The sequence below is a fragment of the Podarcis muralis genome, chromosome 4 (assembly GCF_964188315.1).
Source record: "Podarcis muralis chromosome 4, rPodMur119.hap1.1, whole genome shotgun sequence".
NCBI classification, from domain to species: Eukaryota; Metazoa; Chordata; class Lepidosauria; order Squamata; family Lacertidae; genus Podarcis; species Podarcis muralis.
In genome coordinates this window covers 26,335,608-26,360,786 of record NC_135658.1, presented here as the reverse complement: position 1 = coordinate 26,360,786, position 25,179 = coordinate 26,335,608, and the positions used below count along the sequence as shown (strand labels likewise).

The following is a 25,179-nucleotide window of genomic DNA, read 5'->3' as shown; positions in this document are numbered from 1 at the left end:
CCTTCTGCAATGCAGGAATCACAGCTAAAGAATCTGACCAATGACCATCCAACCTTTCTTTAAAAAACCTTCAGTCACTTGGTACTTACCATCAAGTGATGCCTTGCATGCATGGACACACCTTCATAGGAACACATAAGCTGCTCATGACATCATCTTTTTTGGTGGAGTCAATTCACATGCACAGTAATTACTTGTATCTTCATGTAGGGAACATCTGTAAGGATGTTTCAAGGGCTGGTGTAAGTGCTTGGTTTCATATTTTGCTTCTTTGTGCTGATCTTGGCAAAAAAAGAAGAAAAAAAGGTGAAAAGTGTTTGTGTGGAGGTTGGCTATGTTTTATGGAAGGAGCCTTTGAAGTTAGTGGAATGCTCCACCAAAACAGCAGCCACCACATACTGGAAAATGGGAACATAATCCAACCTGAAGCTGTAGTGGGAGTAATGGGAATGGGAGGCTAGGGATTACCGTGTCCCAAATTAAGAAAAGAACATGCATTTCCCCCCTTGCTGTGATTATGCCCAGGATCCCGCCTGCAATTGACATTAGGCACTTAGTAGGTGGTAGGTGATCATCTGTTGTTGCAGCAGACAGAAGGTAGATCTATTTTTTAAAAATAACCAGGTGACTTTCAGCTGTAGTAGTAATATCAAAAGGCTTCTCTCTCTACCACCCCAAATTAGACTGTCAGAATCCTTGAACCATACTAATGCATATGCAGATATCACCCCCTCTTGTATATGCTGATCACCATGCCTCATGAGGCTCTGCCCCTTGAGCTTCCTTTTCTTTATCTTGCTTTGATCCCAAGTCACTATTTTGTACCTCCCTCCCATTGGTGGACCTTGAACATTCAGACACAAACAGGGTTGACCCAACCCATCTTGCTTTCTGAATCAAAGGACAAGATGGCACCCTCATTCCATCTGCAGAAGTCAGTTGGGCTGTCAGTTGAATCTTCCTTCAACCCTAGCAAGAAGACAGCATCTTCCACAATACCAAAGGGGATCAGTCAAGGTTGTGGGGTAATGCCATGCACAGCACTGCCCTTAAACAGAGGGGTGTGGCTGGGGGGGGGGTTGGTTTCAGGAGGTACAGCTCTGTCAAAATGGCCCCTCACGTTTCCAAGCATCTGCTGCGTGAGGCAACCTTTTCACCATTCCTTATGCTAAGGGTAAGACTTGAGAAAACAAAGTGGATCTCACAAGGCTGAAGTTTGCCCACACCTGATTGATTCAATGTGTATCTCCTTTTTATATGTACAGTCATCTAGCAAATCAGTGGACTCTGAACTCTCAGGCAGTAAGGGACCAAATCATCAGGGCTCTGTTAAGTACCACAATATGGCATCTGGGTTTGGGCTTGGCATTGTGGTGTAGTTAGTGAAACTCTTCTGAGCCTGTTTTTGTTGGCCATTGGGAATTAAAAACAGCTGGTTCACCTAGCCAGGCTCTTTCTAATTCTTTATGCCACTCGCTTTAGCTGGTGGGTATTTTAAATTAGTTCATCATTATTAAGGGAGACCGGCAGGTACTGCAAATTATCTTGATGACAATCGCTTAGATGGTGCGAAATATTAAGTCACCAAGGCAGAAGGGCTATGAACTGTCTGTCGTCCTCAATGACCCTAGCACTAAATTGCGTAGATGGATATTGGCATGAGAACGGACAAAAAGGACGTTTCCCCCTCTGTAAGAGGCTGGCACTGAATGCCGCCTCTTTGCTGCCCAGGAGTTCACCTTTGAAGATAACATGTCAATAGAAATTGGCTCATTACCATGCTGGCTGCCAAAACTTTTCAAAGCTTGTTTCTCTTCGGGAAACAGGGTCCTCCAGGCAATGTCCTCCTCTCTGCCTGCAGGAAAAGGTTAGCTGCTTAAAAAATGAACCTCCAGCAGCCCCCTTGCCTCTTTAAAAATTCCTGTCTACCAACTGTATTAGTGCCAATGGGACTTAATTGGGCTGCCACTGCAAAAAAAAAAAAAAAAAAAATTGTCACAAGATTGCCAGAGCCTGTGCTAGGTCTTGACATTGGAAAAGAACATTTCCTAACAGGGGAAACTGCATGGGATGGCAATGTGTTGCTGAGCACTCCCTGGCTTATTTGCAAGCTTTTTTAAAAGTGAAGGAAGGCTCTTGCTGTGGCAAACAATTCTCACAATAATTGGACTCCAGGTTAATAGCCCCTGAATTTTCTTTCATTGATTTACCTGACCACAGATGGAGTTATTAGAGAGTGAGGCTTAAGAGGTAGAGCTGGATAGGTTACAAAACTGTTCACAGCATTTGCAGGATAATTCATGCTGCAGAATCCCAGACTCAGCTTATTCTCTCTCTGGGTGCCTCTACCTTAGTTTCCATCTCCTTCACGCCCCCCAAACTGAGGTAACGGGTAGCCCTGGTCCTGGGTGAAATGGCATTTGCTCCTCTACTGCAGACTGTCTTGGGCTGGCTAAAAATCCCTTCTTTGCTCTTCTCCTACTCCTGGCCATGCCATGCCAAGAGCAACAAACCACGAGCCTTGACATGTCCTGCAGTCTGAACCTGAGCTCATGGTTTCTTTTACACTGAACAAACTTCAAAGCCGTAGCCAAGGTTTGTTCTGAGCTTACCACTCATGGTTTGTTTGGGAGGAAATCACAGTTTGCATTAAACCAAAGTTACACACCAACTGTGGTTTAACCTGGTGCCCACCACTGTGGCTAGGTGACAGACCAAGCAAAGGGACAGGTCCGTGCTTTAGGGTTGCCTGCAGAGAGGAGGGTGAGACAACAGGATCAGCACCATGGAGAGGGACCTTGGTGTCAGTGCCAGTGTTATCCTTAAGCTGAGGCAGAACATGTAAGTTGTCTCAGCAGTGTCCAGGAATAACTGGCAGATCCTTTGAATGGCCTAAGCTTGATACATGCTTACTGGGGGCCCTACCCCATGGATGCTGGGCAGTTAAAAGTCTGGTGCCGTCCTCTGCAGCTGTTGGCTTCTTCCAGGCTCTGGGGTTTCTTTTTTTTAAAAAATAATTTTTATTAGTTTTCCAAACATGTATTATACACAAACAACAAAACAAAACAAAACATACACACAAATAAACATGTATAATTTCATAAACTCATTTTCCTTCACCTTGTTTCCCGGACTTCCCCATACCTCCCTTTTTCTGCATCCTTATTTTTCCCTTGTATCAGCAACCCTCCATTTAATTAATTAATTCATCTTCATTGTAATTCCCTTAAATTTATGATTTACAGCTGCAATTCTCTGTTTCTTAACACCATAACATCTCAACACTCCTCAATATTACAACAGTTTTTAAGATATATTTTAAATTTCTTCCAGTCTTCTTCCACTGTCTCACTCCCCTGGTCTCGGATTCTGCCGGTCATCTCTGCCATTCCCATGTAGTCAATCACCTTCGCTTGCCATTCTTCCAGAGTAGGTAGCTGCTGCGTCTTCCAATACTTTGCCAGAAGAATTCTTGCTGCTGTGGTAGCATACATAAAGAAAGTTCTATCCTTCCTTGGCACCAATTGGCCCACCATGCCCAGGAGAAAGGCCTCTGGTTTTTTAGAAAATGTCCACTTAAGGACCTTTTTAATTTCATTATAGATCATTTCCCAGTAGGCTTTAATCTTCGGGCAGGTCCACCAAAGGTGATAGAAGGTACCCTCTGTCTCATTACATTTCCAACATTTATTATTGGGCAAATGGTAAATTTTTGCAAGTTTGACTGGAGTCATATACCATCTGTAGATCATTTTCATTATGTTTTCTCTTAAAGCATTACAAGCCGTAAATCTGACACCAGTGTTCCATAACCTTTCCCAGTCATCAAACATAATGTCATGACCTATATCTTGTGCCCATTTGATCATAACCGATTTTACTGTTTCATCTTGTGTATTCCATTTCAGCAGCAAATTGTACATTCTTGACAAGTTCTTAGTATTGGGTTCTAGCAGTTCTGTTTCTAGTTTCGACCTCTCCTTCTGAAAACCTATTTTCCTGTCTTGTTTAAATACCTCATTTATCTGAAGGTAGTGCAACCAATCTCGTACTTTAGACCTTAGTTTATCATAACTCTGTAATTTGACCCTTTCACCATCTTGCTCTAAAATTTCACAATATTTTGGCCATTTAGACTCCATATTAAGTTTTTTTGTCTCTTTAGCTTCCATTGGTGATAGCCACCTGGGAGTTTTACTTTCCAGTAAATCTTTATATCTTATCCAAACATTGTATAGTGCTTTCCTGACAATATGGTTTTTAAAACCTTTATGCATTTTTACCTTGTCATACCATATATAAGCATGCCAGCCAAATCTGTTGTCGTACCCTTCCAGATCCAAAATGTCTGTGTTCTCAAGAAGCAGCCATTGTTTCAACCAGCAGAACGCTGCCGATTCATAGTAAAGTCTCAGGTCCGGCAGGGCAAACCCCCCTCTATCTTTTGCATCAGTTAAAATCTTAAAGTTTATTCTGGGCTTTTTGCCCTGCCAGACAAACTTTGATATGTCTTTTTGCCACTTCTTAAAACAGTCCATTTTATCCAGGATCTGGAGTGTCTGGAATAAAAACAACATTCTAGGCAATACATTCATCTTAATAACAGCAATTCGGCCTAACAAGGAAAGTTTCAACCTTGACCATATTTCTAGATCCTTCTTCACCTCTGTCCAACATTTGTCATAGTTGTCTTTAAACAAATTCACATTTTTAGAAGTCAAATTCACACCCAGGTACTTCACCTTTTTTGTTATTACTAAACCTGTTTCACTTTGAAACTTCTCTTTTTCTGCCAATGTTAGATTTTTCTCCAACACTTTAGTTTTTTGCTTATTCAATTTAAATCCTGCTACTCGACCAAATATCTCAATTAATTCTAATACTCTTTTAGTACTAGTATCTGGCTGTTGTAAAGTCAATACAAGGTCATCTGCGAATGCCCTTAGTTTGTAATTTCTGGCTCCGACCTGAATCCCTTTAACCAATTGGTCCCCTCTAATCATGTTTAACAATACCTCCAGGACTGTTACAAAAAGCAAGGGAGATATTGGGCACCCTTGTCGTGTACCTTTTTCTATGGGTATTTCTTCCGTAACCACATTGTTCACAATCAACTTTGCTTTTTGCTTAGAATATATAGCACCTATACCGTTTTCAAAACCTTGGCCTACCCCCATACCTTGGAGATTCTTCTTCATAAAGGTCCAACAAATGTTATCAAAGGCTTTCTCCGCGTCCACAAAGATCAGCACCGCCTTTCTATTAATGTTCACTTCCAGCAGTTCCAAAATGTCTATAATGTTCCTGACATTGTCTGACATATGTCTCCCTGGGAGAAAGCCTGTTTGGTCCTTATGAATCTCCTCAATCAGTACTCTTTTCAATCTTTTTGCTAAAATGTCTGCAAAAATTTTGTAATCCACATTGAGTAATGATGTAGGGCGGTAGTTTTTAACCTGGTTCTCTTCAGTCTCTGTTTTCGGTATAAGTGAGATGAAAGCTTCTTTCCACGATTCAGGTGCCTTTTTCCCCTCCAAAATTTCGTTGCAGACCTCCTTCAATGGTTGTATTATCCATTCCTTCAATGCCTTATAGTATCTAGCCGTTAGGCCGTCTGGTCCTGGAGATTTTCCCAACTGCATATTCTGAATGGCGCCCTCTATTTCTTGCTCTGATATTTTCTCATTCAGAATCATTTTGCTTTGATCTGAGATCTTTGGTAATCCATACTTCTTAATAAATTCTTCTATTTCCCTCTCGTCAATTGGCCCCTGTGTATATAATTTCCTGAAGAAGCTTTGGAAACAGTTGCTTATCTCATTTGGTTTATGAATAATTTTTCCATCCATTTCCAAACTTGTCACAGTGTTCAGTTTTTGTCTCTTTTTCAGTTGCCATGACAGAAGTTTCCCACATTTATCTGCCGATTCAAATGTTCTTTGTCTCATTTGCTTTATTTTCCATTCTATCTCTTGATTCATCAGTTCCATATATTGCGTCTGATAATACTTTATTTCTCTCAAAATCTCATGAGACTTTGGGTTAGACCTCAATTTCTTCTCACCTTCTTTTATCTTTTCCAAAAGCTTTTCTTTCCTCTCATTCTGCTTTTTCCTCTTTATAGAGTTTTGTTGTATCAGGAAACCTCGCATCACGGCCTTACTTGCGTCCCATATTATTCTTTTCTCCACATCTGTTCTCAAATTTATCTCAAAATAGTCTTTCAAAGTTTTTTGGGCCTTCTTATAAATCTCTTCATCTCTGAATAGGGCGTCATTCATCCTCCATCTGAAGGTTCCAGTTGTTGTTAATTTCATCTCCATCTTCACAGCATTATGGTCGGAGCAAGTCTTTGGGCAGATTTCTGCTTTTTTTATCTTTGGAGCCATGCTACTAGTTACCCAGATTTGGTCGATCCTTGTCCATGTCATTTTTGCTTCAGAGAAAAAAGTTCCCTCTCTCTCCAGAGGGTTCTTCACTCTCCAAATATCAATCAAATCCAACGTTTCAGTCATTTCAAAAAAAGTCTTTGGTAATCTTCCATCTTTAGAAATTATTTGTCTCTGTGCCTTATCCATGTTGGTGGAGACAACACCATTCATGTCTCCCATCATTATGATTTTAAAGTCCAAATAGTCCATTAAAGTCTCATGCAACTTCTTAAAAAATTCCGCCTTCCCTTCATTTGGTGCGTATATTCCCAATACCAAAATTTTTTCTCCTTGTACTTGTATTTCTATTGCGAGATATCTTCCTTGTTCGTCTTTAAATATCATTTTGGGGGCCAATTTTTCCTTTGCATAAATCACGACGCCTCTTTTTTTGACCTTATCTGATGAAATAAATTCTTGTCCAAGTCTCTTGTTTACAAGTAGTTTCCTGTGTATCCTGGTCACATGCGTTTCTTGCAAACATATTAAGTCCAATTGCTCTCTCTTCAAAATATGAAAGACTTGGCGTCTTTTTCGGGGAAGGTTCAGACCATTACAATTCCAGCTAAGAAGTTGCAGAGACATTGTGCTGCTATGTACCTATTCCTCCAACTGCTCCAAGTTTTTGTTCCTCCTCCGATGGTGGTAGTAATCCAAATGAAAGATTTGCAATATCTGTCGATTCTTTGTCTCCTGTTGTTTCTATTACTCCTTTCTGCAGGCCTTCCTGGTATCTTTCCAAAAAAAGTTCTTTATCTTGAATTGTCTTTATTTTAATCTTCTTCCCTGCGTAGTTAAAAGACAGTCCTTGTGGGAACTCCCACCTGAAAAGTATGTTGTTCTTCTTCAGCAGGTAAACCAGGTCTTTGTAGAAGGCCCTCACCTCCAAGATATATTTAGGGATGTCTTTAAAGATCTGAACTTGACAGTTCTGAATTTCTAAAGCCTTGTGGTAGTGTAAGTCCAGTATTTTGTCCCTTTCTTCTTTAGATCTCAGTGTAATCAGACAATCCCTAGGCTTTTTACCTTTCCTTCTGCCCAGCCTGAAGGCCGTTGTTATTTCAAATTCTTCCTCCTGTAGCTCGTCCTGCCAAAATTCCGAAATATTTTCTGTTAGGAATTCCACAAGATTGTCTTTCTCATTCTCTGGAACCAATCTTAATTTTAGGTTCTTCTCTTTTCTCTGAAGTTCCCACAGAGCTAAAGTTGCATCATGTTCATTCACTTTTTTTGCAATCGGTGCAAGTTCCCTCTTTGTCTCCTCTGCAGTATCTTTTGCACTTTGAGCAATCCCTCTTGTTTCAGAATTTTCTTGAATCAGTTTATTTATAGATTCTGTATTAGAGGCCACACTTGCCGTATTCAGATCCAATCTTGTTGTCAAATCATTCAATTTTTTTGCAGGCTCTGGGGTTTCAAGTTGTAGGGATATCTCCTCAGAGCTTTCCTGATCCTCCAGAGAATCTGTGGACCCGAGTCTAGTAGCAGAAGTATATCCTTGGGGTTCAGTGAAAGAGATATGTGACCCTGACATCACATGGACAGACCAGAATGTGAATCCTTGAGGCTCCTCCTTGGGGCTGCAGCTGGAGGGGGGGCTCAACCTCTGAAGGTTCCTGTTTTTGGGCCATGACAATGTGTAAACACAACCACTGAGATCCCAAGTTTGTAGTAATGAGTTAGGCTGGGCCTACCCTTTAAACCAGCTAGGTAGGCCTGGTTCCCTGGGCCCTCTGAACTCCCCACTCCCATTCAGCTGACTTAAACTTTTGCCTCACTCTGTCAAATAGTAGAGCTGGCCCTGTGACTGTTGTAGTTTGCTCCAGGCTGTAACTTGAGTAGTCATGTACTTCTCCTCCTTAGTTGGAAACTCTATATAGCTGAGAAGGGAGCCAAACAATTATGTTTTATTACTTCCTGCTTTAATATTTATTTAAAACTTCTCTAGCAAAGGCAAAAAATAATTATGACACCGGCCACCAAAAAGAGGGCAAGGAAATGGGCGTTAGCTGCAGAAAAAGATACTTCGCTTACAGCTATAACTCTGTTTGAAACTATTTTATGTTAAGAAAGAAGTACCAAAAGCAAAAGAGTAGGATGCCACATAACAATAAAGCCTAAGTAAAATATATAACATTAACAAATTTAGTTTTATCTTCTACAAACCAAGCGGAAGGAGGAATCTTTTTTCCATTTTCACAATTCCACCCATCATACATTTTCATATTCTCTTCTAGTCCTTGTCTCAGAGCCTGAGAAATCCCCCCATCATCCCTGTCATTTGGCTTTTCAATAGAAATCACAAATACATTCTATCCCAAACATGTTACCAATTTTCTACCGGGTCATGTTCAACGTGTTACTAATATAAATCCCTTGACGACTTGGGACCAGTTTACCTGCAAGATCACTTTGCCCCATATATGCCCACTCGGCCACTTCATTCTGCAGAACTGGCACTGTTACAGGCACCACATAATAATAGCCCCTTCTGCATTTGTAAGAAATTTATATTTTAGAGTGGCAGCATCTATACCGTGGAACTCCCTGCCTATTGACACCAGGCAGCAGCTGAAAATTAGCACATTCCACAGCAGAGGTGCCACATTGAACAACTGAAAATGCAAAATAGGGAAGGCAGTGTCTTCTATGGGACTGGTTTCCATTGGTGCTGGAATGCTGATGCTTTCGTGTTACGTATAATTCTGCAATAGTGAGGACATCCTTATTTTATTTTTACTCCACTGAAAGGAACTTTGTCCTTATTTTGTCTTTCTTGACAAGCAATTTGTTGGCGATTGAATTCCAAACCTTGGACTTGAAGTCGTGGAAGCCTTTGACTAATTAAAACACTGTAAAAATACAGTTTTTTAGTAGCTATGCTTGACAGGCTTCCTGAACATTCCGTGATATATTTGTCCATTTGTCTTCTTCTCCTGGGAACGGTGCGTGCTCTTAAAAATCAGTAACCTATGCAGGTCTCGGGTTTCTTTTTGGGGCTGTTTCCCATCGTACCTTCCTGGTGGATGAAGTCAGGCATGGTACGCTGAAATACTGGCGTATTTCATAGCAAAACTTGAACTGTTAAGTTCAAGGCAGACAGGCCCAGTGAGGACCTTGCATGCTTTAACAAAAGCTTTCAAGGAAGCAGGGTATCAAATTATCATGTTTTGTGTTAAAGACATTAATGTATTTAAATGTGTTATTTTAATCCCTGTTGCAACATAGAAACAGGAGGATATAATAGTAGCATCTGTTTAAAGCACAGCTTCCCCTCTCACCTTCACTTTTCACAAAAGTACCCATAAAGATTACGCAGCAGTGGGGAAAACACACTGTACTAAAATTTCAGGGAAGAAGGAAACGGCACATAAATCGCACATGGGATTTGAATCATTTCAATTGTTTTCTTATCCATTTGATGCAAATTAGTGCAGGGAAAGAGCCAGAGGTGCTAAGTTTTGTACATATGCAGACTGTTTTGAACAGCCAGTGATTATTGGGGAGGATCTCGAGAGTGTGAGTATTCCCACACAACTAAGTCCATTTTCACCAGACGCCCTTAAAAAACATCTGCCAGATAATGTCATGTTGACCTTTGTTCAGAATGTTCAGGTGTTAATGTTCTTCCAAATAATACCTTCACCTTTTCCTGTTGTGGGTCAATACTCTGTCTGCCCCCAAGATGCTGACTCTAAGAGCTTCTAACACATAACACAAAAATACATACCATAATAACAAAAGAAACAATACCCCCCACACACACACAGTTTAAAAGGCCGTAGATTGTTTAAACAGCCAAAAAGCCTGGGAGAAAAGATATATTTTACATAAAGATATGAACTTCCCATGAGAGAGCATTCCACAGGCGGGGAGCCACTGCAGAAAAGGCCCTTTCTCACGTTGCTGCCCTCCAGACTTCTTGCAGAGGAGGCACACGAAGAAGGGCCTCAGATGATGATCACAGGGTTTGAGTTGGTTCATATGGGGAGTAGCAGTCCTTGAGGCATTGTGGTCCTAAGTCGTTTAAGGCTTTATAGGTCAAAATCAGCACGGCCTTGATCCAGTATACCTGAAGGAGCATCTCCACCCCCATCATTCAACCCGGACACTGAGGTCCAGCGCCGAGGGCCTTCTGGCAGTTCCCTCGCTGCGAGAAGCCAAGCTACAGGGAATCAGGCAGAGGGCCTTCTCAGTAGTGGCACCCGCCCTGTAGAACGCCCTCCCACCAGATGTCAAAGAGAAGAACTACCACCAGACTTTTAGAAGACACCTGAAGGCAGCCCTGTTTAGGGAAGCTTTTAATGTTTAATAGATTATTGTATTTTAATATTCTGTTGGAAGCCGCCCAGAGTGGCTGGGGAATAAATAAATGAATAATAATAATAATAATAATAATAATAATAATTATGCCCAGGAACGTGTCCAGAGGAGGGCAACCAAAATGGTCAAAGGCCTGGAAATGATGCCTTATGAGGAATGGCTAAGGGAGCTGGGCATGTTTAGCCTGGAGAAGAGGAGGTTAAGGGGTGATATGATAGCCATGTTCAAATATATAAAAGGATGTTATAGAGGAGGGAGAAAGGTTGTTTTCTGCTGCTCCAGAGAAGCGGACACAGAGCAATGGATCCAAACTACAAGAAAGAAGATTCCACCTAAACATTAGGAAGAACTTCCTGAGCTGTTCGACAGTGGAATTTGCTGCCAAGGAGTGTGGTGGAGTCTCCTTCTTTGGAGGTCTTTAAGCAGAGGCTTGACAACCATATGTCAGGAGTGCTCTGATGGTGTTTCCTGCTTGGCAGGGGGTTGGACTCGATGGCCCTTGTGGTCTCTTCCAACTCTATAATTCTATGATTCTAACTAATTGGCAACCTTTGTAGTCGGACCAGGATTGGCAGCATATGCTCAAACTGTCTTGCCCCGGTGAGCAACCTGGCCATTGAATTCTGCACTAGCTGAAGTTTCTGAACCGATCAGAGTGGCATCTCTGCCGCATTAACAACTGGGGACCAGTTTACCTGCAATATCACTTTTCCCCCGCGTATGCCCACTCAACCTCTTCAGTCTGTGGAACTGGCTACAGGTGCCACATCATATTTTAGTGTGGCAGCTCCTGCACTTTGGAACTCCCTGCCTATTGACATCAAGCAGTGACTGCAAATTAGTATGTACCATAGCAGAGAGAAGGCTGGCCAGCATTATCTCCCTCCTGTGATAGTTTTCATACACAGGAGCATTCACTCCCACAGTTTCCCCCACCTGCTGTCTCAAGTGAAACAGTCCAGAATTCTATCACTTCCGATTATTATCTTACTCTGCATAATGTGTAAGTCAGCTCTGATATTCCATAATTTCAGTCTGGCAGTGCAAAGCAATAAAAAGGTTTATGTTTTTGGCATAGTCTTTCCAGATTCATTTCCTATCTGGGTAATAAAAGAATGCTGAGCAACCACTACTCTGGTTTACAATAACTCAGATAAAGAAATCATGTTAACAGCTGTGTGTGTGTGTGTGTGTGTGTGTGTGTGTTTCTGAGCTTCCCCTGGACCCTGAGAAGGAATGGTTCAGTTTTCCCACCCAAGCAAAGTGCATGCACAGAATGATCTCAGGGTATACAATGAAGCCTCTGTCATGCGGACCTTGCTTATTCCCAACCTGCTACTTTTTGCAAAAAGGGTCAAATCCCCACTGGGTTTCAAATAAGGCAAGTTTGAATAATTAGCCATCTGGCTTCCACCAGGATGTCTGGCACAGAAAAGATGCAGCCTCACTCCTGTGTCTCTTCTTCCAGTCAGGCTACCTCCTCTTGTTCCTGAACTGAACACCTTCCTTTCTGAGCCCCCCAACCCCTGCATACGTAACCTTTGAGAAGCTCCCACACAGGAGCTGCCTGGCTTTAGGGAAGGAGGAATCAGTCTATTTCCAATCTGGGTCAGTTTTATATGGGCTTCTTCATAAGTCCGCTCTGTCTTCTTTCCAGAGCAATCTGCAAATTGTTGTTATTTTAATTAAACACAATAATTCACACTGCTTTTCCGTGAAAAATGAGAATTCAAGATTTGCATCCTTGCACATATTTTATACTAAATGTGCATTTTCTTGTATATATTTTAACCTAATAATACTTGTCTCTATAAGCACTTGAAGGGACGCGGGTGGCGCTGTGGGTAAAAGCCTCAGCGCCTAGGGCTTGCCGATCGTCAGGTCGGCGGTTCGAATCCCCGTGGCGGGGTGCGCTCCCGCTGCTCGGTCCCAGCGCCTGCCAACCTAGCAGTTCGAAAGCACCCCCGGGTGCAAGTAGATAAATAGGGACCGCTTACTAGCGGGAAGGTAAACGGCATTTCCGTGTGCTGCGCTGGCTCGCCAGATGCAGCTTTGTCACGCTGGCCACGTGACCTGGAAGTGTCTTCGGACAGCGCTGGCCCCCGGCCTCTTGAGTGAGATGGGCGCACAACCCCAGAGTCTGTCAAGACTGGCCCGTACGGGCAGGGGTACCTTTACCTTTACCTTTATAAGCACTTGGGAATGTTCTTAGAGAAATGTATCGCCAAAGTTGGAGAAGTGTGAAAACTGAAGGTTAACTGGGTTCCAATCCACATATGAACCCTGAAATCTTCTTCCTGTATTGCATGGTCTGTCACTGAGCTGTGTCTCCTTACCAGCCTGCGTGAAACTTGATGTTCAGCTGTGAGGAAGCTGCAGTTATGCAGCTGGCAGCAAATCCCTTCCCTAAATTTTAACATCAGCTGGGAGGATGTGCTTCCAACCTGGCAACTGGGGTTGGGGTCTCCCCTAGGGCTGCAGTGGCTCTTTACAGTCTCCCTCTCTTCGATATACAACAAAGGGTCCAGTGTGCTGGAGACCACCTATGTGAAAATGTACCTCAATACCGTTTGCATGTTTGTGATGCCCAAGGGTTTTAAACAACATTTTGGGTGATTGACTCTACCCTTATGCTGAGCTGTGTGCAGACAAATTTGAGGCATTGGCCCCAGTATCCAAAACCCACATTTTCACCCAAATGTGGGTAGTTGCAATTTGTACGCTCAGGATGGGGAGCGGTGGAACCATGTGTTGTTGGACTACAACTCCCATCATCCTTTACCATTGGCTGTGCTGGCTGGGATTGATGGGAGGTGGACTCCAACCACATCTGGAGAGCCTCAGGTTTCCCATTCCTACGGTAGAGTAGTTTACTTTGATTCTGCCTCCATCCCCAGTAGTTCTGAATACCTGATAGTAAAACTTTCCAAGCTGAAATCTCAAGGGGGATGGGGGGGGGGAATTGACCATCCCTGTTAAAACTATTTCTTTTAGTAAATGGGATTTATTTTGCTTTCTTCTTCTTCATGCTGAAATATGACTCGAAGATAGTCAAATGCAGAAATGATTAAGATCTCAAACCCATGAGAAGCTGATTTGGCAAGCAAAACGAGTGGTGGAAGATGCGTTTCGTTGTGAATTGTCACCACTGATGTGGGTAAAAGGTAGCTGGCTCTTCTCCTGGCTCACAGAACACCTAGGACTCCTAACTGATTTACTCCAAAACAAAAAAAATTCCTTCCAGTAGCACCTTAAAGACCAACTAAGTTCTTGGTATGAGCTTTCGTGTGCATGCACACTTCTTCAGATGCATGCACACGAAAGCTCATACCAAGAACTAACTTAGTTGGTCTTTAAGGTGCTACTGGAAGGAATTTTTTTTGTTTTGACTATGGCAGACCAACACGGCTACCTATCTGTAACTGATTTACTCCACATATGCATGCCTGTTGGCTCAAACTCTGTCTGGAGTTTTCACTTTAACGGTTGCAAAGAGGGATGAAGCTAGACCATAGTTTTGGCAGCATCTTATGTCATGAGCAACACATAAATGTTAGACTTTAACACTAATGAGCTTCAGCTTTGCCTTGATCTCGTTTTATAAATTTAACAGCTCTGTGAAATTATTAGTAACAAAGTTTATAATTTTACCTTGTTTTTCAGTAAAACTGAGCCAAATCATTTTATAATATTTCAGCATGAGGGCTTAATAAGCTACCCAGTGTGAATTCCACACACAAACAATATTAAGAATAAAACGTGTTTTTTAAAAAGAAATGGCTGGGCAAATCTCCCTGAACCCTAGTCTTATCTTCTGCATGAAAGCCTTTTGAAAGACAAAAGTAAGTGCTTGAAGGCAATTTGTATAACTTTCCGGTTAATTAAATGTGTATCCAGAGTACTCTGAAAAACTGTGGCTTCCTAGGGAGGAAACCATGCAGATTCATAACTTTGAGATGATTGAGGTTTACATGGGAAGGAGGTTACCTTGATTACATAATGACCTGAACAATAAGTTGTTGAGTGAATACTTTAGCATACAGGGGAACATGAGCCGCCCCCCCCCCCCCCCGAAGTTATTGGACTTTCAAATTCCACCAGACCCAGCTATCATGACCCATGGTCAGCAATAATGGGAATTGTAGTCCAGCAATATCCAGAGGACCACAGTTTGTGTTGCATCAAAACTCCTCATATTGCCGTCTTCCTGCTCAAGAAGTTACTACTTTTTCTTTTCAATAGGGCACCCATGTGGGTTATACTACTGAAAACATACACTTCGAAACGTAGTTGTTGGCAGGAGTTCCTGAAACACCTGCTGAGATGCAGAGCAGAGAATGCAGTGAAGGGAACTTTCAGACTGGCTGATTATTGAGCATCGATGCTGATACTTTTGTGTGGAGGTTAGATAAAATTGACAGCTAGTGTTTGCTGCCCCACACTTTCCACTGGAAATTTCTGTCACTTTTCTTATCAGACTTTTTTTTTTTTTTTTTTTTTTGATAAAAAGTGATGGGATAATTGCAGTTAAAAATCCAGGATAAGAACCAAAATTATGTGAGAATTAACACACAACATAATGTTCACCCTACATTAGTTTTGTGGGCCAAGTGTTGCCGTCAGTTTGAAACCTCTCATTGAAAGCAACTGGGGGATTTGAACTTAGTCTTGTGTAGTGATTAAAAATAAACATTTTTCAGTTACCGAATTTTTTTCATTCTGATGTTTCTGATGCGTATTACATTCATGTATACAAAGCCATTTTCATAATTCTTAAAAAGCTACTAAGCATTCACGTTTGTGACCTGGGCTCATGTTACTTATTTACAGATAAATAAGAATACAGTGCTTTATTTCTATATGCGTTTGAGGGGAAGGAAGATTTGGCGTGCACTCTATAAACTTGATGTGTTGGATCAGGAAACGTTCCAGTTACTGCCCTTTTTTATATGTCTAAATCTAGATTACAGCTGTCCCTCTGGAAAGCCATACATATAGCTTAGCATGTGGGGAATTGACCCGCGTTTTCCCTTCTCCTTCCTAGGGTGTCTCCTCTGCAGAAGTCTGAAATAGTAGACATGGTAAAGAAGCATGTGAATGCCATCACTCTGGCCATTGGGGATGGTGCCAATGACGTGGGAATGATCCAGACGGCTCACGTTGGAGTGGGGATCAGCGGCAACGAAGGCATGCAGGCGACCAACTCCTCCGATTACGCGATTGCCCAGGTTAGAGTCCTGCAAGCGAGCAGCTGTCGTATCCTGTTGAAATAAGCATTGGCTGCAGGAGCAGGATAAACACCTCATTGCTGACCTAGAGGCCAAGCAGATTTTCCTCTCTCTTTTCCGTTTGAGGCTGCAGCCTTAAAGCAGATATCTCACAAGTGCTTAGGATCCTTTCCATGGTGCCGGGCCATGGGCCATCTTCTCCCGAAGGCTTAGGTTTCTCTCTACTTGCCGTTGTTCTTCAGACTCCAGTAATTGGGTCGAGAGAAGATAGTCATTACAGCTGTTGAAGCTCTGCTAATGATATATATGTATATATATTCTTCCTCTTGACTTGGACACCTGTTGGTGGAGTATATTCCTGTTCGGCAATAGTAAATAGCGCTCTCGTTTTTCTTTTCAGTGACTTCAGGAGAAAACTATGAAGGATAGCTTATGATTTCTATTCTAGTTCTTCAGTTGCGGCCCATAGGGATCAGGGGAGAGCAGTCAGCGATGGGTGAAATTTGCCTTTTGGAAGAGGGTCGCGTCAATGATTCAAATGTTCTCTAAACTTTGACTGCATTTTCTTTAAAGGTCAAAAATTTAAAATGTAGAAAAAGGTTATCTATTTATTAAAAAGAATAAAGTGATACCTTAATGTATCGCTGTAATATCTGCAGTGTTCAAACATACTTATCGTGCCAATCGTCTTGGAGGCTTAGCTTTATTGATTTTAATATCCTGACCACCTCCAGATGACCTGTTTGTTGAGCCTTCATTCTGAATTGCTGCACAAAGTTTATGTGGAGGTAATATTATATACAGTCTTTACTGAACCTTTGTTCTTATTTGTTTGCGGGGCAGGTACATAACAATTTGGATTCTTCCTGCATTTAACCCGGTTTCCTTGCAGGGTGGAAGTGTTTCAATGCATCTCCCTGTCACTTTCCAAACTGCACAAAGCCTGTTGGGTTTCTCTTTTTTGAAGTGGGCTTGTTGCATTAGGGTGACAGAGTGCTTTAATCTACTTTAAATGCGCAAACCTAAAGTTCAGGCATGTTATTCAGACACTCCCACAAAATACTGACAGCCTGGAGGCACCCCTTATCTGCTGAAGAGAAACAGATATTCTTTTCCTTTAAGCAGATGATACGCAGCACAGGAACCCCAGATTGAATAGTTCCAACTGGTGTCAATGCTTACCATAGCTCTGAGTGATTCTCACTCTGGAGTCCCATTCACACCTCAGAGTAAGCCAATTAACTGTGGCTTGAGACAAATGAGCAGCATGCCAGGGCATGCTCCTGAATCATTTTATACCACCCTTCGTTGATCTGAGAGCCTTGCATATTTTGTGACATTCTAAACAGCATTTTGGTTTGGAGAAGGGTTGGTGGAGTGTATTCGCTACCCTGGACTTCAGGAGGAAGGGTGGGATATTAATATAATAATGATGATAGTAGTAGTTGTTTTAAAATGTGTTTTTTCTGCATTCCTTGGGGAGATATGCAGGAGCCACTGGCTTGCCCCCCGTTTTCCCAAACCTGCACATCCACGTGCAAGTGACTTGCTCTGAAAATAAGAGTCATCCCTTCACTGTTAAAACCTCCATGCTTCTACTATGGTTTTTACTGGAGAGAACTGCAACAGCAGGATTCAGCATTCCCATCAAGGTCAATTTGTCTTTTGAAATTTCCCACTTTCACTCTAATCCTGGCATCATGTTTCCTGTTGTTGCAGTTCTCTGCAGTAGCGACTATAGTGGAAACATGGAGGTTTAACACTGAAGGGCGACTCTTATTCTCATTCAATAATTAGCCGATGGAAAATGCAGCAGTGGGTGTGGTGCTTTTAATGTATTTCCCTTCCCTCTTGGTTTTAATGCATCTATGTAGGGGGTTTACTGTCTATTTCTTGGTTGTAATTTGCTTTGCATTGCCTGGACAAGATAAAGCGACTGACAAATGTAATAAATAAAACAAAACAAATACAAGGGAAACTTGACCTGAGGCCACAAAGAATACATTGCTTGGGTTGAAAAACAACAGAGTACATCTTTTGAAAACATCTCTTGCCTTCCAAGTTGTGGAAATGCTCCACCAGCTTGTTTATAGTGACTAGAATTTCTTGAGGCAGTGCAGAAATTGGATGCAGATTTTATTGTTATCCAAAAGAGGAATCTATTATCCTCAAGAAGGGATCACTTCAGTGATTCAGCCGCTAATAGAGAACCTTATTAAATGAATATTGGCCTCATGTTTCCTGAAGAAGACTGGATTATATTGCTTTCCCTCCATTTCACATCCTTCATTTCATTGAGATAATGAGTGCTGGCAGTCTCTCCAATGCCTGAGGCAAGCCCTGGCTGGCCGCCACCTTGCGGTTCCAACTGCCATGTGATTGATCCTACAAGGTGACAAGCACCACCGGTCTGATTCAGGGCTCAATCCCACGCTACTCTTTCATGCGCTCACACTAGGGATGGACAAGTCTGTCGATTTCATTTTTTCTCATTTTCCCAGTCTTGGAAGTTTCGTTTGCCTCATTTCTGTGCAGTTTTTCTTTTAGAAGTCTGCATGAAAATTCCTCCCCTAATGAGCTTGCTTTTGTATAAAATTTTGTCCTTTATATGCATTTTTTTGGTAAGCAAATTTCCCATACGAATTTCCGTGCGGTATTTTCACTTGTATACAGATTTGCGTGTGTGCACACACTTCTCCCCCCCCCCCCTAATGTACAGGGTTTTGTATGCAGTTTTTTAACTGGAGAAGTGTGAATTTTTGAAGATGCTTTATCCCAAGTCAGACCACTGGTCCTGTCCACCTTGAATGAGGGTGGCTCCCCAGGGTTTCAAAAGGGTTCACAGCCCTACATGGAGTTGCCAAGGATTGAACCTGGGACCTGCTGAATTCAAAGTTGATGCTCTACCACTGATCCACCCTCCTTTCCCATAGCTATGGTTTGGTTCATGTACTGGTTTGAGGAGTACAGATTTCTCTCCCATCCCTAACATATGCATTTCACTCATGCCTATATGAGAAAGCAAATATGTATGTATATTCAACATGCAAATGGAGCATTACTGCCATGATATCACAACAGGGGGGTGACAGGAGCTGGGTGAGGGATTGCTTTCTGATGAGTATTTAGAGACCATCAAAAACAAATGAAATCTGCACCATATGCATTTGTGGGAAATAGAAATCCTTGCCCCTTCCCCATTTTGGATCTCACATTCTCTCAGTTCCACCAGGCTTATGTGTGTGTTCTCCAGTCTTGATACTAGACTCTCCAACATGTTAAAAGATCAATTGTAGAATACCTGAGGCTTCAGAAGAGTTTTTGTTCCTACATTTTTGCTATAGACTGAAGAAAGTGCCTTGAGAGCCAAAGTAGTGTAGTCGATAAGAGTAGCCTTCACCAAGCTGGTGCCTTAAAGACATTTTGGACTAAAACTCCCATCAGATGGGAACTGACGTCCAAAACATCTGGAGGTCACCACAGAGGCTGAGTTAGTGTACTTGATTTGCATTGGGGAGGCTGGGTTCAAAGCCCTGCTCACCCATCAATCATTCTCAGTTGCCCTGGGAAAGTCATGATAAGTTAACCCATATTAAGGGATGTTTTGAGGGCTATTTGGAGTGGGGGGATGCTGTATACCAGCCTGAGATTCTTGGAAGATGTTGTGATAAAGCTGGTAGCCAATTTTCATAAAGCAAAGAAAGAAGTAAAATTCAAAATGGTTCTGAAAAATGTAGGGAACATCAACAAAAAGTAATTTGCCCAATGTGCTTCAGTGGAAACAATCCTCAGAGGCACAAGAATTCAATTTTTTGAGTTATTCTAGTAAAACAACATCTCTCTGGGGATCTCATTAGTATTTTATTAAAGCTCCCTACATTTTTCAGTACCGTTTTGAGACTTGCCTCTTTTTCTTTAGTATCTGGCACTGCCCTCTTTTTCTTGGTCTACCAAGTCTCATAGGCCACTGTGACTGGGGTTGTCATCCTATACACACTTGCCTGGCAATAAAGCCTATTGAACACCATAGGACAAACTTCTGAGTAAACATATATAGGTTTGCACCAGTTATGCTTTAATTCTGGGCACACAGCCCTCTCTGACTAATCCAAAGACTTCTCGGAAGTCATACAGTGATGGAAAGTGAGTTGCATGGATTCACCATAAATGCAGGTTTGCATTGTGTATCTCCCACCACATAAGATTTGTGCAGAACTGGATGATGTGTAACAAAGGCTGATCTAGCAATAGATAACGTCAGTGGCTTTCACCTTATGTGTAGACTCAAGCGTGCATCTCTCTACAATGTAATTTCATTGTTGGCCGTTTTTCTTTCTCCAGTTTTCCTACTTGGAGAAGCTGTTACTTGTCCACGGAGCCTGGAGTTACAATCGAGTAACAAAATGCATATTGTACTGCTTTTATAAGAACGTGGTGCTGTATATTATAGAGGTGAGTACAACCGGGAGTATTCATTTTCCCCCACCTGCCCTGTTATTTGATTATAGTAACTTGAAAATTACTGTTAAACAGTATGTGATGTACCTCATATATAGTTACCTGTACCTTTCATAGATTATAAATTAACCACCTATGTGTAGTAAGCTGCTTGTGTGAGCCTGTCCCCACAAGGCTCAGGTTTGTGCAGATGCCCTGTTCACATAACCTTGCATGCATACATTCATTGCGTCCCACAGCCGAAGGAAGTTCCAAAGTGAGGCACAGAAAAGATGAAACTCCAAAATACAATTCACAACGAAATATCCATATAAAGGTTTGAATCAAGTATCATGTAAACACAAAAAACATCCACTTTGATTATATAATTATTATTTACAATCTAAATATATTTTTGTACTGCTATATTTCAAAGTTAAACAATGATGCAAGCATAAAATTGGCAGGATGTGAAGAGGAGGAGACGTATGAACCTGAGGTTTGCTCTACCATGTAGACAACCTACTTACCTGGGCCACAGGTGAACCATCCCTCACTCTTCTGCTTAACTTCAATGGAGTTTTAATGAGGTTTCTTGAAGAATAGTTCTAATCAGCACCATGTAACTGAACCACACTGGAATTCCATTTTTGAGGTCACCATCCTGCCTTTTTTTTTTTTGTTCCTCTTAGTAAAGGAGGAGATTGTTCTAAATGATGAAGCTTGAGGATAGCCAGACTGAAAAGTTGCAGAGGGCTACTTTTAGAAAGGGAACAAGTTTGGGTTAAGTAAACAATGAGGAAATGTCTGACAAAAAAACCAGTGCCCTCTGCCCCCTCCCCCTCCTGAGATCTCCAGGGTCATATTTCAACTTATTTCTCAACCCATCAAAAAATGTAAATGCTTTCTATAGAATGCAAACTGGTAGCAGCTCATAATAACTTTTCACTAGAACTGCATTTTTAGAGTTTACAGTACGCATTTTCAACTGTGTTTTAAAGTTTCCATTGTCCTTTTTGGTTATTATGTTAGGCTCTGCTTTTATTAATTTACTGACTGTTTACTAGCTGTTGATACACGTAAAACATTGTTCCTTGATTCTGGTGACTTTGCAGATGTCATATAAATCCCTGTAGCATTAGAAGGAAAACTCTTTCCCTTGAGAGGGGAGCTCTGGAAGCAATGCATATCCTGTTCGAAATCAATAGTAAAATGCTCACTGATTTTAATGGCTCCGGACTGCAAGCTCTATATAATTAACAAGTCAGGAACAGAAACAGAACTGAGGGATGTTCCCTTTTTGTCAGGTTTCATTTATTCCGGCATTCATTGAATTCATTGCTTTGGTGAGGCAAAGGTCTTGTTCACGTGTTACTCTAAGCCAGTGTTTCCCAAACTTGGGTCTCCGCTGCTTTTGAACTACCGTTCCCATCATCTCTGACCACTGGCCCTGCTAGGTAGGGATGATGGGAGTTGTAGTCCAAAACCAGCTGGAGACCCAAGTTTGGGAAACACCTGCTTAGAGTAAGCCAGAGAAAAAAGCTTCTGCATAATCTAGGCCTCGGTTTGTGAAGCATGTAGATTCAGGGGGAAATCATGCTCCATGATGAAGAGCCTAAGTGAGATCATTTAAATGACTTGTCAAGTTATCATTACTTCCGTTTTCAGGAAGAAAGGGAAATCTTGCTATGAAATGTGGTTTCTGCAATTGAATGTCATTGTAATCCAAAGACGTCCAAGTGGTAGTCAACTCTGATGCACATTTTTGGCCTCTCTTTGAAAATGTATCCAGATGTCTCTTCAGCTGTCTTAACAACCTCTAATTTCTATTGCTGCTGGTGACAGTTTATTCTATATTTCAACCCCCTGTTGTGTAAGGAAAATTACATCTGAATTGCTCAAGGGTTGCCCCTTCCACGACTTTAATCCATGATTGACTTGTTTTTGGATTCCTAATTTAGTATGTTAATCCCAAGAGTTGCCAAAGAATCAGTCACCAGGATAAATCCTTGCAAGTTTCCGTTGCCTTGCTGTAATGTATTCTGCACAGTGGATCATTAGAGAGGGGTCCATCTTTATTGAAAGCTTTTGCCTCAAGAACTACATAAGATTTTGTGAATGTTCAACTGGGAACGATCAAACAAATACCTTTTCTTACATTTCATTTCTCCAAAAAAATACATCCTTCACATGACACAATTTGTGATGCCTCAGCCTTCAATTACAAATTGAATTACAAATAGGGTTTCTTAGATAAATCCCCAAATTCTGTGAGCGCCCAATTGATTGCATATCCACACATACCAGTGCATATAGCAAACGTTTTCAGTACTGTGATTTTGATATTTTTTTAGTTGAAAGAAGTGTTGTGTATATCATCACAAGTTCCCTGGGAAGGGACAATGCTGGACCAGCCATGTGAAGGAAGTAATATATGAACTGGGTGCTGCTTTCTCAATTTCTCCTCAAAAAAGGGGGGAAGGACAAGTGTGGCTTCTGCACATTTGAGGGTTGACACAGAGCAGGGACCTATCGCCCTCCAGATGTTGCTGGACTACATCATCCCTGACTGTTGCCCCTGTTAGCTGGGGTTGGTGGGAGTTGGAGTCCAAGAGGTTCCCCATCTCTAACACAGAGCACCCAACTCTTAATAACTTATTCTATGGAGCTGTGGCACCAGAGTAGGGATGGAAAGACCTGTCAATTTTTCTGTTTCTTTTTTCCAGTCTCCACATTACTTCAGCAATTTGCAAATGTTTCGCAATAAAATCCTCATGAAAATTCTTCAGCAATGTACTGTGGATTTCACATGTAAAAACATTTTCTATGTTGTTTTGAGTAAAGTGCACATTTTTTGCAAGTAATTTCTTCTAATATAATGCGATCTTTGTATGTTATTTTCACCAATACTCGCTTTTATGCATACCTTCCCCCAATATACATATTTTTATAAACTTTGGTTGGCTGGAAAACTGCATCGCAAAATTCAGAAAAGTGTGAATTCCAAAGTATGGGTGCGTTCCGCTTCTCATGTTGTTTCAGAATCCGCATATTTGATAGATTTTGCTTTAAATGCAAACTGGTTTGAATCCCTTTGCATCTCTACCTCAGGGCCATTCCATGTGGAAGTATTTTTGGATGCCTGGATCCTGTCTTAGATTATCGTATCTCATTATTTATAACTTTATATTTTATCGTTCATGCAGCATCGTAAGTTGCTTCTGAACTCAAAATACCTAGCACAATGGAAATAATTATCTGAATGAAATACAGGGAGTAAGTGTCTAGGAATTCTGGGTTCCTTAATGCTCTGGCCCTGTGGTCAGTTAGTTAACATAACAATTGTCAAAGTGCATTTGTAAAATAATTTCCTTCTCTTTGAATGTTACAATGTAAACCACATATATGAAATTACTGTCTGACAGAGAGAATTAAGTGACAGACTCCTGCCAAAAGGATTCAGGGGCATATTGGACCAATTAGCCTGTAATTCTGTTTTGAATTCAGAAGCTCTTTCTTGATTCCAAAATATACTTTTTTTAAAAAACTGCCTTGTCAGCATGAAAGTATCAAAACTCGATGAGAAATTGGGTATATTTGATCATTCTCAGAGAAGACTGGGAAGAGTGCGGGAACTGTCGTTCTGATGTATCATATTGAGGTATTGAATCAAACTGCGGCCAAAACAGATGGGAGAGTTCCAAAATCAACCTTCTTGTTAAAAGGAAATCATATCAGTCTATGAGAAAGAAACACAAAAATAGGTACCTTTTACTAGATCAGCCTTTGCCAACCAGAGGCCTTCCAGATGTTTTGGACCACAACTCCCATCAGCCCTAGCCAGCACTGGGAGCTGCAGTTAAAACCGTTTTGAGGCAAAGGCTGGTTTAGACCATCTGCTGCTGCTCAGAGGCTCTGAGACTCTAAAACTGGTTTAATTGAAAAGTTATGCTACCTTTGGTTTGAACTGAGCAAGACCTACCCATTTAAAAAATATTTACTAATCCTTTTATGGGACGCGGGTGGCGCTGTGGGTAAAAGCCTCAGCGCCTAGGGCTTGCCGATCAAAAGGTCGGCGGTTCAAATCCCCGCGGCGGGGTGAGCTCCCGTCGTTCGGTCCCAGCGCCTGCCAACCTAGCAGTTCGAAAGCACCCCCGGGTGCAATTAGATAAATAGGGACCGCTTACTAGCGGGAAGGTAAACGCCATTTCCGTGTGCGGCTCTGGCTCGTCAGATGCAGCTTGTCACGCTGGCCACGTGACCTGGAAGTGTCTGCGGACAACGCTGGCTCCCGGCCTCTAGAGTGAGATGGGCGCACAACCCTAGAGTCGGACACGACTGGCCTGTACGGGCAGGCGTACCTTTACCTTAATCCTTTTATGTGTAATGTAATGGTATTGTCATTGCAACCTTGGAACATGCCAGTAGCAGTGGATTCTAGGGCTATCCCAGCAACCCTTAACAAACTACAGTGCCCAGAATTCTTTGAGCGGGAGGAACTGTGCTGTGAGTGTGCCTTAAAGATATAGCGTATACGCAGAACACGATTTCAGTATCACAAAAAGAAATATTTTTAAGATGCTTCAAAATATTTGAAGGGGAGGGGAGCTGAAGTGTATTACCTGCCTTCAATTTTTTTACCAAAAAGAATATGAGCAGTATCCAAGATGTTGTCACAGTTGTCTGAAGAAAATTTTGCCCAGTGGGGTAACTTAGATAAGCTGTTAACAAAAACAGGCCATTGCGGAATGCTTTTTGTT

The 25,179-nt window shown here is 41.7% G+C and overlaps 1 protein-coding gene across 8 annotated transcripts in view; it reads left to right on the top strand.

Annotated features, from left to right (window-relative positions):
• Window positions 1-25,179, top strand: part of ATP8A2 (ATPase phospholipid transporting 8A2) — a 330,202-nt gene that overhangs the window by 162,340 nt on the left and 142,683 nt on the right. For all 8 annotated transcript variants that reach the window (XM_077927099.1, XM_077927095.1, XM_077927098.1 and 5 more), the window contains 2 exons: window positions 15,799-15,982; window positions 20,324-20,434. In XM_077927099.1, coding sequence (XP_077783225.1) covers window positions 15,799-15,982; window positions 20,324-20,434 — 295 coding nt within the window. The remainder of the gene's footprint in view (window positions 1-15,798; window positions 15,983-20,323; window positions 20,435-25,179) is intronic.